Source organism: Panicum virgatum, chromosome 2K (genome assembly GCF_016808335.1).
Source record: "Panicum virgatum strain AP13 chromosome 2K, P.virgatum_v5, whole genome shotgun sequence".
In the NCBI taxonomy this organism is placed as follows: domain Eukaryota; kingdom Viridiplantae; phylum Streptophyta; class Magnoliopsida; order Poales; family Poaceae; genus Panicum; species Panicum virgatum.
Window position 1 is genome coordinate 46,684,947 of NC_053137.1, and position 12,884 is coordinate 46,697,830.

A 12,884-nucleotide genomic window follows, 5' to 3' on the forward strand; every position below is an offset into this window, starting at 1 on the left:
TGAAGAAATTGGGGTATCGCTTCTCTCTGGTCGAGTCGCGCATGGATCGTTTGGAGGACTCCCTCGGCAAGCGCTTCAAGGCGGTGGAGCAGACGGCCGCCGATCTCATGGCCTGGCAGCCGGAAGTGGACTCCGCCGTCGCGGATCTCAACGCCAAGGTCGCAGCCGTTGACTCCATCCAGCATCAGATCGGCGCCCTCCACGGGCACATCGATCGAGTGGTGCTCGATCGGCCCTCCCACGACTCGGGCATCCTACCCACTTCGCCAGCATCGTCCGAGGCTTCACCGACCCCTTCGCCGTCGACCACAACCACTGCTGCGGCCACTACTTCATCTTCAACAGCCACCACCACGACGTTCGGCGACAACACTGTCATCAGCACCGGCTGCGAGCATGCCACGGTGCAGCAGATCAGTGCCACGGGTGCCACCACCACCAACTCGCCTACCATATGTTCGATTGATTGCCTCAGCCACGACATCGATGTGCTGAATCTGATTAGTGAAGCATCGACTTCTACTCTCGCACCTGCTGCCCCAAGTACAGAGGAGGAGGACGACAACAACTTGCCCACAAGGTGTTCGATGCAAGTCCGCAACAGTGACACCATGCTAACTACTTCACCAACCTCGATTGATTCATCACTCGACTCCAACAAGGGTAGTTCATTCGAGTGCAGCCAGGTCAGGTACATCACCAATTCTGCCCCATCCCACTTGTTTGGTGTTGTTCTGCCATGTATGGAAACCAAGGTTCGTGATGGCCAGAATGTGTTTCAGCAACTGCTTATCCAGAGCTCAGTGCTGCTAGAGCCATTGCTTGGTATTATGGTTGACAAAGGACTTTGGCCACCACCTACGCAACACTGCAGCATTTGTCATTCTGAAAACTTCCATATGTGCTTCAGTCTTTGGCAGCCATTTAATAGTGATTTGGTTACTGTACAACAAAAACCACCATGGCCTCCACCTATAGAGCTAGAGATGCAAACTGCTGGTGTTCAGTTCAGGCCAACACCTTGGCCATCCTTTTGTTGTCAAACAGCTGTGGTACATCAAGCTACTGTGTACTTGCAGGCATCTCTGCCGGTGTTAACTACTAATTCAGTGACCGTGTGCATGATGAGGTCTCTCAGTTGTGAGTTCAGTAATGTAGTTGGAGTTCATATAGTTGAGCCTGTGCTTCAATGGTCAAATTCTGCATATGCACTTATGCAATGGGAAATTCCTTGGCCACTAGCTACAATGGCTTGTTGGTTTGGAGAAGGACTGCTAGTTACCAAGAATTTGCAGATATTGTTGCAGCACTATACATGTGCAGCCAAATTGGTAATATTCAGTGGTGGGCTTATAAACATCCCCACATGTTCGGAATTCTCAAATGGGTGGCGTATCACTAGTTGTTATGTAGAAGGTGCTTTTCGAACTCTTGCTTTGAGATGGAGTTTAGAACCGCGTGCATCCCTCCAATTCTGTGTCTCACAGCATACTTGGCAAGGAATATTAGTGATTAGTGCACAGGATTTTCACATGATATGGATGGCAAATTGCATACTGAACATTCACAAGCCCCTGATTCTTCCTTTGACTCTAATTCAGTGCTACAAGTGGGATATGAAGCTGCATCTCCACTGGAAGTACCTTGGGCTATCTGAATTCTGTGATCCTAGAGCCGGCAGTATTACTGGCCAGTGCATCATAGTGGTGCTACTTCATGAGTTTCTCCACTTCAAATGCTATATGGTTGATCAGATTCCTGATGCTATGATTCCTGCAAGACTAATAGGAAAGTTCAAGTGCGAAACCAACCTGCTTCTGTCAAATTATTTGGTCCTGCTACAACCATGTTTTGCTTGTCTTCTGGGAGCTACTCCAACGACCTTTTGGTGATTCGTGGTGCAAGATGCCTGGTTCTATCCTTCTGTTGTCTATCAGCTTTCCTCTGACCAAAGTGCAAGTGATAGACTGGCATCCATTGCTAGTTGTCGAATCTATGTTCTGATTGCAAGTGCATCTTCTAGTAGCTGTTTCCTATGTGGTGATTCAGATGACGAATGTGACAAGCACTAAGTACTTGGAATCTTCCTGGGATCCCTGTTGAATTGATATTATGCATCGGCTTGGGGGCAAGCCGAATTTTAAGAAGGGGAGAATGTCAGGGATCAGCTACCAGTCTACCACAGAATGGGCTGATGACAAGCAAGAGGCCAGGAAGCCCAAGGCAATATTCAGAGTATCGGTAGTGCCTGCGTGCTCGTACTTGGGCCCAGCCCATGTAATAGTCTATAATAGTGTTCCGATCGAGAGAGGAGGACATGAGAGATAATGTATGAACAAACACTTCTTCCTCCTCAAGAACAAACGGTCCTTGTGCCGTTCCCTGTCTGCTCCTAATCCCCAATTCTTGCTATTCCTCCCCAATTCCAATTCTCCTTTCTAGTCTCCGCTACCGTGCTGCTAACACTGCACGGCCGGGCGCTTGCGAGACGAGGCGTGGCGGAGGAGACGCCATGGCCGGTGACAGGGCGGCGGCCGCGTGCAGAGGCTTGGCCGGGTGCATGCGGGCTGCAGGCCCTGGCCTCGGTGCGAGTTGCGGTGGCAGCGTCGGTGGCCGCAAGGCGGCAGACGGCGGCAGGCTCCTTGTGGGCTGCTGGCAGCGATGTCGGCACCCACGGCGGCGGGTGCCTGAGCCGGCGTTAATGGTCTTCGACAGACTCGACGTACGGCGATGTTATGCGTGCGGCGGAGCCATGCCCAGCTGTATGGGTTGTCTGATCGGAGGGGGTGACGGCGCGTTGAAGCCCTTATGAAGAGCTCGTACAGAGTGGCGGGACAACGGTGACGGCGATGCTGGTTGGGTGGAGGCCTAGCTTCTTGGCCGACGACCGGCTAGAGGGTTTTTTTGGGGCATCGTAGTTCCCTCCAGCTCTTTCATCCTAGGGTAAAAATCCTGTGACGGTGGCGCCATCGGTGTCGCTCTCGTCCTCTCGTACTGAAGTCGTCACATTTGGATTTCTGTTGTGGCTTTGAAGTTTCCTTTGGCGGTTGCGCTTAGCTTCTCGGCGCCTGGTTGATGCGTGGCCGCGGGTTTTGCAACATGAAATCGGAGCTGCTGCATCGGGGACGTGGCTTGGCAACGATAACATATGGTGAGACTTCTGTCCATGGAAGGATAGGGCTCCACTGGGGGTTGCAATAGTTGGGGACGAGGCGTGGGCCTGTGTTTGGAAGTCAGAGCTGTTTTTCACGGGGTGCTTGAGCTTGGCAACGATGACGGGTTGCGGGCTTTTGCTTTGAGGTAGTTGGTGGATGATCCGTAGGTGGCCTGTTTTGGGAAGTTGGAGCCGCTGGTAGCATTGCTTTTATGCTCGGCAACGATGACTCATGGCAGTGTGTCGTGTTGTGCTCAGCAGTGTCACGTGGATTGGTTAGCATCTGGGGTGCTGTTTGGCATTCCGTCGGCTAGCTCTCTTGTATATATTAATTTTTTTCGTTTTAATTGAGCCGTAGAGCTCCTGCCTCTGCCTTTGTTTCAAAAAAAAAAGTTGGGCAGAGCCCAACGAGCGTTTGCGTTGATCCAAGGTGCACTGGGCCCTGACCCTGTTCCAGCCCAACGGGCCCGAGAAAACTCTGCTGCACTGCACCGCAGTGGAGCAACAATGGAGTGGTGACGACCTACCACCTACGGCGGTTGATGATGATTTGGACTCCCGGCAGCTTTTAGAGAAGGCCTCGTTTGGTTGCGCGATTTAAAAATTTTAAAAAGATATTTTTTTATATTTGAATTACTAAATATAGATTAATCATAAAAATAATTACAGAACTCGTATGTAAATCGCGAGACGAATCTAATGAGCCTAATTAATCCGTCATTAGAGGTTGTTTACTGTAGTATTACTGTAGCAATTTAGTGCCTGATTACAGCCTAACTAGGTTCATTAGATTTGTCTCGCCATTTACAGATAGCAGTCGCAATGCGTTTTTTATTTTGTCTAGATTTAAGTCTCCATGCAGGTGCCGGAAAAAAAAATTTGGAATTTTGATTTTTTTAACTGAACACGGGCCAGTATAGTAATACCCGACGGACTTCAGAGCTGTACACGTCAGAAAAAATCATAGCTGGCGGAGAGAGAAACGAGGAGAGAGAGGAGGTGGGCGGCTCGTGAAACGCCAGCTTAAATGGGCGGATGAGCACTATACAATTGAACACTCTCATTGGCTCTAAAATAACAGAGAGCATTAATGGATGCTATGAGCCTCACCAGTACCATCCCTCTAGCTAAATGACCTGGCGTTGTAGGGGCTTTAGCCCCTCCTGTCTCATAAAAAAAAACCTGGCGTTGCTTGTCGCCAGCTGCTGGCGAAATCATGAGTCTTGCGCGTGTTTAGTTCACTGCATGTGGCTCAACCAGGCTCCCATAATGCAACAACTCATTGTTTGGTTACCTGCATTGATGTTTGGGTCTAGCTCGCGTTGTGCAAAAAGCGTCCTTCAACCAGGCTCTGCAGATACGGAGAAATCGAGCGTTTCTCGGCGGCCAGGCTCGCTGGATGCACGAGGTGCATGCGGAGGTGCTGCGTGCGGCAAAAATGTGAAGAGGTCGACACCAGACCCGGCAACCAAACAGCGCTTGTCTGCAGCCTGTTCGGATGGACGCAAGCAACCAAACACACACACCTTGCACGCGTTCAGCCTGGGTGTGCAGAGCCTGGTTCCTTGGCTCCGGTGGGCAGCGATCCAAACGCGCCCTTAGGGGATGGCGCGTCAGCTGTGGCAGGCCACGCATGGAGCCGCTGGATCTTTATCCTACCTAGGGTGTGTTTAGATGGAACGTAAAATTTTTTCGACGAAATCTTGCTAATTTAAAATATTAAATGAACTCTATTTATAAATTTTTTTTGTACATATGGGTTGTAAATCGCGAGGCGAATCTAATGATGCTAATTAATCCATGATTAATCAATAATTAGCGAGTGGTACTGTAGCATTACTGTTGTAAATTATGGATTATATTGGCTCATTAGATTCGTCTCGCGATTTACAGCCCATCCATACAAAAAATTTTATAAATAGACTTTATTTAATACTCCATACATGTATCGAAACATTTGATATGACGTTTTTTTATGGGGTGAGAACTAAACATTGCCCTACTAGAGGAGCCACGGTGTGCTCCAAAAAGAATGCCATGATAGAAGAGAGAAGAAAACGGAGCATTGATTCGTACGCTGTAGCTGTCTTTATACCCGTCTCAATGGAAGGGTTATAAAAATATCATGGACATTAAAATTTGATAATATGTACCAATAGTACGAGAAGAGAGAAAAAAAACATGTCATGAAATAAGAGAGATGTCATCATCATAATCCTCTACTGGTACAGTTCTTAAAATTTCAATTTAAATAACTATATAAATAACACTCTCACTGAAACTGATGTCATGTCAGTAGCCTTAGGTGTTGTTTGGCTCCAGGACTTTTTTCAAAAGTCCCTATCACATCAAAAGGAATCTTACTATTTTATAGTATTAAATAAAATCTGTTTATAAATGTTTTTTGACAGCTGAGTGCTTTTTCGCGAGATGAATCTAATGAGCCTAATTAATTCATAATCTGCTACAGTGATGCTACAGTGATGCTACAATAACCATTCGCTAATCATAGATTAACATACCTCATTAGATTCGTCTCGCAGTTTAGCCCCAGAGTTCTGCAGTTAGTTTTATAATTAACATTTATTTAATACTTCTAAATACTAAAAAATTCCAGAGACTTACAAAAAATCCCTGGAACCAAACAACCCCTTAGTGCGCGCGGCAGCTTCCGCTTTGCTCGTGACGACGGCTTGGCTCGCAAGTGGCAACGCATGCAACAGACAGGTTGGGGCCCGCACCTGACCTACCTTCCCCGACGAGTCGTCGCCGGCGGCACGCAACCGGCGGAAGACGGGGCGCCGAGGACTTCGAGAGAACAACAGACAGCCAAGTACCAGCCGGGAACGAGCCCCATGGGCACACGCATGGGCACAATGGCTCCAAACCCGAGCCGCGACCCGCGACCTTTCCGCTGGGCCGGCCGAGCGCGGGAGTACAAAGTACAACCCTGCACTCCTGCAGTACGCGTCGGTGCACCTGTACTGCACTGCACTGCACGGCTGCTTGCCCGCGGGTAGTACCGTCCGATAGATAGGGCGCGCAGGGCTAAATGTCGTCTGCGACTGCGAGACCGCAGTCATGCCTGATACTAGATTCAATGATCGATGTCCCTTTTGGCCGTGTTTGGTTTTTTTTCCACGCACGTTTTACGAGAAGAGAATCTCGCATGCATGGAGTACTAAATAAAGTTTATTTGTAAAAAAATTTCAGAGATGTGTGTAACTTTTCGAGACGAATCTAATGACGGTAATTAATTGCTGATTTGCTACAGTGATGCTACACTAACCATCCTCTAATCACGCGGTCAAAGACCTCATTAGATTCGTCTCGCGATTTACACGAGGGTTGTGGAGATGGTTTTATAATTAGACTTCATTTGATACTCTAAATTAGCGGTCAAACGTGCTATAGTAATTCCACGAAATCTAACCAAACACGGCCAGGTGATTTGTCCGCGATTCGCCGTTGCGGTCGTTTCGTTCTTGGTTTTTAAAAATCCGTTGGATGAAAATTTCCAAATGCCAATACAATAATTGGCCTCTAGAATTGCATTTTGCAGGATGAAATTGACCGGCAACCTTCCTCGTGACCTCTGCCAGACATGCTCTCCGAACCAAGATGAGCATGATCCTACATTCCTACTCCTGCTCCGTTTCGAAAAGCCAACTGAACGGCTCTCTCAACTAGTATACTCGTAGAAAAGTAGAGGAAATGCATGAAGATTGAGCCGGCAAATCTTTTAGATTGACAAAGTCACCACAGACAACGTCGCCTACTATTTAATGCACAATGCTGTTAAATTCCAAAATATTCGCTCCCATGAGAAGTCGAATTCAGGACCTCAGGTGCTACCGAGACTCTTATAACCACCAAGCCTGATAACCACTAGGCTACAGACTCTTTCGCGCATGTGTTCGTTTCCACATAGCTGAATTTTTAAACCTATAATACCAAACAAGAATAATATTACATTTAGAAGTAATACTAAATAAATCTCTTCTAATTACGAATTAATTGTTTTTCTTAGAATTATATCGCGAATTAACTCAAAAGTTCTACCAATAATTTTATAATTAAATTTTATTTAATACTTCTGATGCTAAGATCTAATGCTAAGATTCTTATTTAATGTGATGGAACTAAAGTTTAGTCGCGTGGAAACCTTCGTCTACCGCCTACGAGCCGGGAAAGCGACCCGATTCCGGTGGCGTGCGGTGAGCAATATCCAAATATGAAACCGATAAGTTCAAAAAAAAAAAACGGCGTGCCCCATGCCGCACCACGGAATAAAAACCGCTCCCTTTAAAATCTCGCCGGTCCCTTTCCTCGCCGGCAATCCGCCTCCCCCTCCGCGCTCTGCCATCGCCGCCCCCCAATCCCTTCTCAGCCGCCGCCGCCGCCGCCCGCCGCCACCCCCCGGCCAGCCACCATGATGCACATGACCTTCTACTGGGGCACGTCCGCCACGATCCTCTTCGACGGCTGGCGCACCTCCACGTGGCCCGGCTACCTCCTCTCCCTCGCGGCCCTGCTCCTCGCCGCCGCCTTCTACCAGTACCTCGAGGCGCTCCGGATCCGCGTCAAGCTCGTCGCGGGAGGGGGCGCCGCCACCAGCAAGCAGGCCCCCTCCATCCCGCCGCCCGCCAGCTCCGACCCGTCGCGGGCGCCGCTCCTCGCGCCCGCCCTCGCCGCTGCCGGGCGCTGGCCGGCGCGGGTCGCCGTCGCCGCCATGTTCGGGGTCAACTCCGGCCTGGGCTACCTCCTCATGCTCGCCGTCATGTCCTTCAACGGCGGCGTGTTCATCGCCGTCGTCGTGGGGCTCGCGCTCGGGTACCTCGCCTTCCGCAGCAGCGACGGGGAGGATCTCGTCGTCGTCGTCGACGAACCCTGCGCCTGCGCGTGAGGGCTGTATGGGATGGGGTCGCCGGCTTGCTCCCCCAGGTTTGCCCTCCTGGCGCTGTTGTATGCCACAAGTACTTCGTATATCATATTAAAGCCATGTACAAATTCAGTTGTGTGATTGGAGGATTTGCAGTGTTCATGTGTGCTCTGTTTGGGAGGAATTGTAGAGTAAAGAATCAGGAAAATCGCCCTTTTCTTGTAACAAATTGATAATTGATGCTTGTGAATGACGATTTCTTTGGGTTGGGGGGGGGGGGGCGGTGGCCTTTGGCAGTTAACTCCGAGATCAAATTACTAAGTAGTAAATGATAACATCTAGAACGGACAGATTATTTTTGTTTGCGTTGCGACGAATCCAAGAAACAGAGTGGCTCCTTCCACCAACTGACGAGGCATAGACATAGACACCCCTGTTGGATGAGTTTGAAAGTTTGGCTATTCGGCAGGGGAGGAGCGTCGATCCGATCATGGGGAAGAGAATGTTTGTCCTTTATTGCTGAATTGTAGCTGCCTGTCCCTACGATTTGAGTACCAAAACAGGGAGGGATGGGGGCAACCGTTGCTCTGGTTGGTGTAAAAGGGTAAATGCTAGTACTGTACTGTGAGGCTCGGCTTGTGCTCATTTGCCATGCTTGGTTTTTGCTAGCTGAAGGTCTCAAAGAACGAATGAATATGCAGCAGATTTGTTCAGAAATCCTAGTGAAGTAAAAACAAAATTAGGTTATTGGAGCATGCTCGTTCGTGCCTTTGCTATCTACTACGCATCGTGCTGACGCTGTTTTAGCTTGTCTGAATCGTGAAATGTGCTATTGATCCTTGGACTGGCAGTTGGCATTCAGTTGGCATTTGGCAACAACCACCACACGGCCAGCCTATTGGCCTATTAATTGGTGCATGTCCTCGCCTATGGCATGCCAAGTGGTTTCGACTTTCGATGTCACGAGATGCCAAGTAGATTGCCAAGAATCGGCAGGGGAGATGGCTTCCTTGCTACTACTGCTCTATGAGTATGCTGTCTGGATTCTTCTTGTTGGATACTAGAACACACTACCACTTGCCCTCAGTTAGATTCTCTCTTCATTGGCTTGCTCAAAGATATTTTCTGGTTGAGGGAGAATTTCTGCTTCTGCTTAAAGATTTCTTTACAAAATGAGGTAAACAGAGGCCATGTCAGTGTTTTTTTAAATTTAACAGGGATTTGTTTTGGCTGGTAGGTCTGTTTTGTTACACCATCTAAAAAAAAGGTCCGTTTTGTTAAAGCTCACTGCTGAGTGCTGACACGATTTTCTCCCAGTGTCCGTGAATTGCTCAGCCCGAGTTCCATCCAGCCTGTGCGTGCTCCGTAGTCCAGAGTCTAGATGCTTTTTTTTAATAAAAAAAGTCCAGAGTCCAGATGAACTTCACGCTGGTAAGCAGGATGGGAACGTGGGAAACCAAGAAACGACATGCCATTGCGTTTCCAGTTCCAATTTTATCAACACTTTCTGCTGCGCTGGACAGACGGTCTTGATTCATGCGTACAAACTACAGCCCCCTTTTCTGAAAATTTGTCTGCTCATGAACTTCGTTGCAACCTCAAATGGACACAAGGAACACAAGAAAAGAAATGGAAATTCCAAAGATAAACCGGCCTATGTGACCAGGTCAGACACTCACACCTCTATGAACACACGTACGCAAATCCTATTTTTACGAGCATCTTCGAAAACTGAGCTGGCAAATCTTCGAGATTGACAAAGTCACCACAGGACGCACGCACACTCACAACCCTATGAACACACGTACGCAAACTCTACTCCAATGAACATCTTCGAAGACTGAATCGGCAAATCCTCGAGATTGACAAAATCACCACAGATATCTCGCTGTCGACGGGAACGTCGCATACCACTGAATGCACAACACCGTTAAATTTCAGAATATTTGCTCTCATGGGAAATCGAACTCAGAACCTCAGATACTACCGAAATTCTTATAAGCACTTGACTACGGGCCCTTTCACACCAGGTCTGCTCGTGCTCGGCGTTGTTGAGACTTGAGACGCCCATTACTTATACACTTTGATTAAAAAAAATGCACTTTGATAAAGCCTGTTGTACAAATACTGGGCTGCGCTTTCCGGTCTGGCGTTAGCATGGTCCAAGCGATGAAATCACTTGAGAGTTTGGAAGGGACGCACAATCTCAGCGGACGGCCCAACAAGTTCCGAGGGGTCAGCGGAGCGCTACTAATTTTTTCCGTCACTTTCTGGTGTCATCACTGCCATGCATGGTTCACCCATTTTGGGGTCTGCTTGATTGCTCCTACGAGGATTCCTATAGATCTTGTTTGGATCCATCCTCCCAGCTAGTTCATTAGCAGATTAGCTGGAATTAGCTAGGTTGAATCAGCTAATTGGGTACTCCTTCCGTCCTGAAATATAAGGCATTCCAACATTTTTGGAGAGTCAAAGTTTTTCAAATTTGATCAAATTTATACAATAAAGTAATAACATTTATGATATCAAATAAATACCATTATATTCTCCATTAAATATATTTTCATAATATATCTGTTTGGTGCCATAAATTTTTATGATTCTATCTAAAAATTTGGTCAAACTTTAAAAAAACCTTGACTCTCCAAAAAAATTGGAATGGATTTTAAAACAGAGGGAGTAGTTGCTATTTAGCTTATTAGAATAGATTCAGGTGCACATTAGCTGATCCCGCTTGGATCCACTCTAGCTAAAATTAGCTGGTGGATCTAAACAGACCCATAATCTTGCAAAAACTTTTGTGAAAATAACCTTTCTGGCTATAGACCTATCTTATTTGCGAACGTCAGTCTTAGATGGAAGAAGCCACCACGACAGGAATGGAGCAGGAGCTATATTACATCACCATGCTAAAAACTGGAGAGAGAAGAGGACGAAAACATTTCTACAGAGTACAGACCAGATCAGGAGTGCGCGCCCTGCACATCCATTTCCTGGGTACGTGCATGGACCGGACGCTCGCTTTCCGTAAATGTTTCATGGCCATTCAAAGCACAAAAGAAAGAGAAGGGAGGGCCGGAGCCCGGAGGGAGAATTGTACAATCGCGACAGGGCAGCTCCGCGTCGAGGCGCGCGAGTCAATCAACGGATGTAGCGGTGCGCGTTGCACCGCAGCACGCCGGCGGCCACCGCCGCCGGCACGACCGCCGGCGCGGGCGCGGGCGCCACCGTCCCTCCGGTCCCGGCCTCGGCCATCCTCCTTGACTTCACCTTCACGGGCGCCTCCGCCGCCGCCGCGTCGGCGATGAGCCCCTTCACCATGTCCGCGTAGCAGTCCCTGAGCCGCGCGAGGGCGCGCCGGGACCTCCGGAGCAGCGCCCTGAGCCGGAGCAGCGGGAGGACGAGCAGCCTGCCGCGGCGCCGCGGGCGCGGGGCGTCGCGGCCCTCGTCGCCGAGCCGCGCCACCGCCATTCTCCGCCGGCCGCGGCCAGACACCCGGAACAGCATGCTGCTCTGTCTGTGGCTTTGGCGGAGCGCGGCCAGACGGAACGAACACTAGCTGCCGCGCCCTGACGCGGCGGACACGATATGCCATCCATATGGGCGCAGCTCGCTGCTGGGCCAATAAAGCGGGCAGGTTCACCATTCACCAACCAACCCATTGGTCGAGGCCGCTGCGGTTCGAGCATCAGCGTCGCGCTGACCGGTACCACCGGTGCATGCAGTTGCAGAGATTCAACTAATCGAGCGCCAACTTGGCACTAAAGAAACCACGCCAAACGTAACAATTACTCCTAACATATGGCTTAGGAATTAGCAATTGGTACAGCAGGCATGTTGACATGGTTTTTTTTTTAACTGAACCGAACATTTCGTATGAAGCTTATTCAAACGCGTTCTTTAAAGATAACATCAAGACTCTGCTTCTGCACATTCAGAGACTGGGTTCTCTTCTCTGAACCAATCCAACATTATCGATCGTCTTGGGGGTCAGCCGGGCTGACACTGGCTGATATCAGCTGTTGTGGCACCGATGATAAAAGGATCGATAGGATCACTGGACATGACAGCACGCCGCAGCACACAGAGCTAATGGGAGCCAGCACTAGGTGGTGAAGAAGCAACCGAAGCCATTACGAGCGGCGAGCCGGCGACCAGCTCACTCCGCCCACCATTCCAATCAGTCGATGCATTATGGATGCATGGTCACACAGTTGAGAACGCACTATGGCATCGGCATGCCGCCTGCATAATGGAGCCAAAGGTGATCAGATCATCACTATCGCAAACGTGTCTTGCCTCTGAAGTTCGCAGTCGCAGCGCAGGGCTATTGGATCACTGGCATTTCAGGTTCAGTTGGAGCACTTGCATTGAGTTTCAGCGTTGATATGAACCCCGGAGGATTCATGTCTCTCTGATCATAGAGCTGAAAATCCACTCGGATCATCATATCATAGGTTCGTCAGGATACTACATGCTGCGACTGCAGAGAGCTGACCAATTACACAGACAGAATACAGGCAATTCTTTGATAAAAATCGAAATGGGGAACACAGAAACGTGCTTACTTTATGCTAGACGCTTTTCTTTTGCCCCCCTTTGTCACCATGGTGCGGATACTAGAGGAGGTAGTGCGCTGAATGGCCTGGGCCGCTTACAGTAAAACGAGGTCCGCAGAAGCTGCACCCCCAAAAAGACGCAGAGCTGCTCATCGAACCCCGCCTTTACCCGTTCTGGCTCTGCTAGTCAAAAAACTCAACACTGAAAGGCTACCGTGTTGCTGTTCCCGTAAATCATCTGTTCTACCAGTCATAAGCTGTTCTAGAAACGGCCCCCATGAACTGAATA

The 12,884-nt window shown here is 49.0% G+C and overlaps 1 protein-coding gene across 1 annotated transcript; it reads left to right on the forward strand.

Moving 5' to 3' along the window:
• Nucleotides 1–7,423: 7,423 nt before the first annotated feature.
• On the forward strand, nucleotides 7,424–8,292 carry LOC120679936 (copper transporter 5.1-like). Its single transcript, XM_039961597.1, has one exon. The coding sequence runs from the start codon at nucleotides 7,587–7,589 to the stop codon at nucleotides 8,058–8,060; it is 474 nt and encodes a 157-aa protein (XP_039817531.1). The 5' UTR covers nucleotides 7,424–7,586; the 3' UTR covers nucleotides 8,061–8,292.
• The last annotated feature ends 4,592 nt before the right edge of the window (nucleotides 8,293–12,884 follow it).

Bases quoted from the DNA above. Each gene is read 5' to 3' on its own strand.
- LOC120679936 (XM_039961597.1), top strand. From the start codon at position 7,587: ATGATGCACATGACCTTCTACTGGGGCACGTCCGCCACGATCCTCTTC.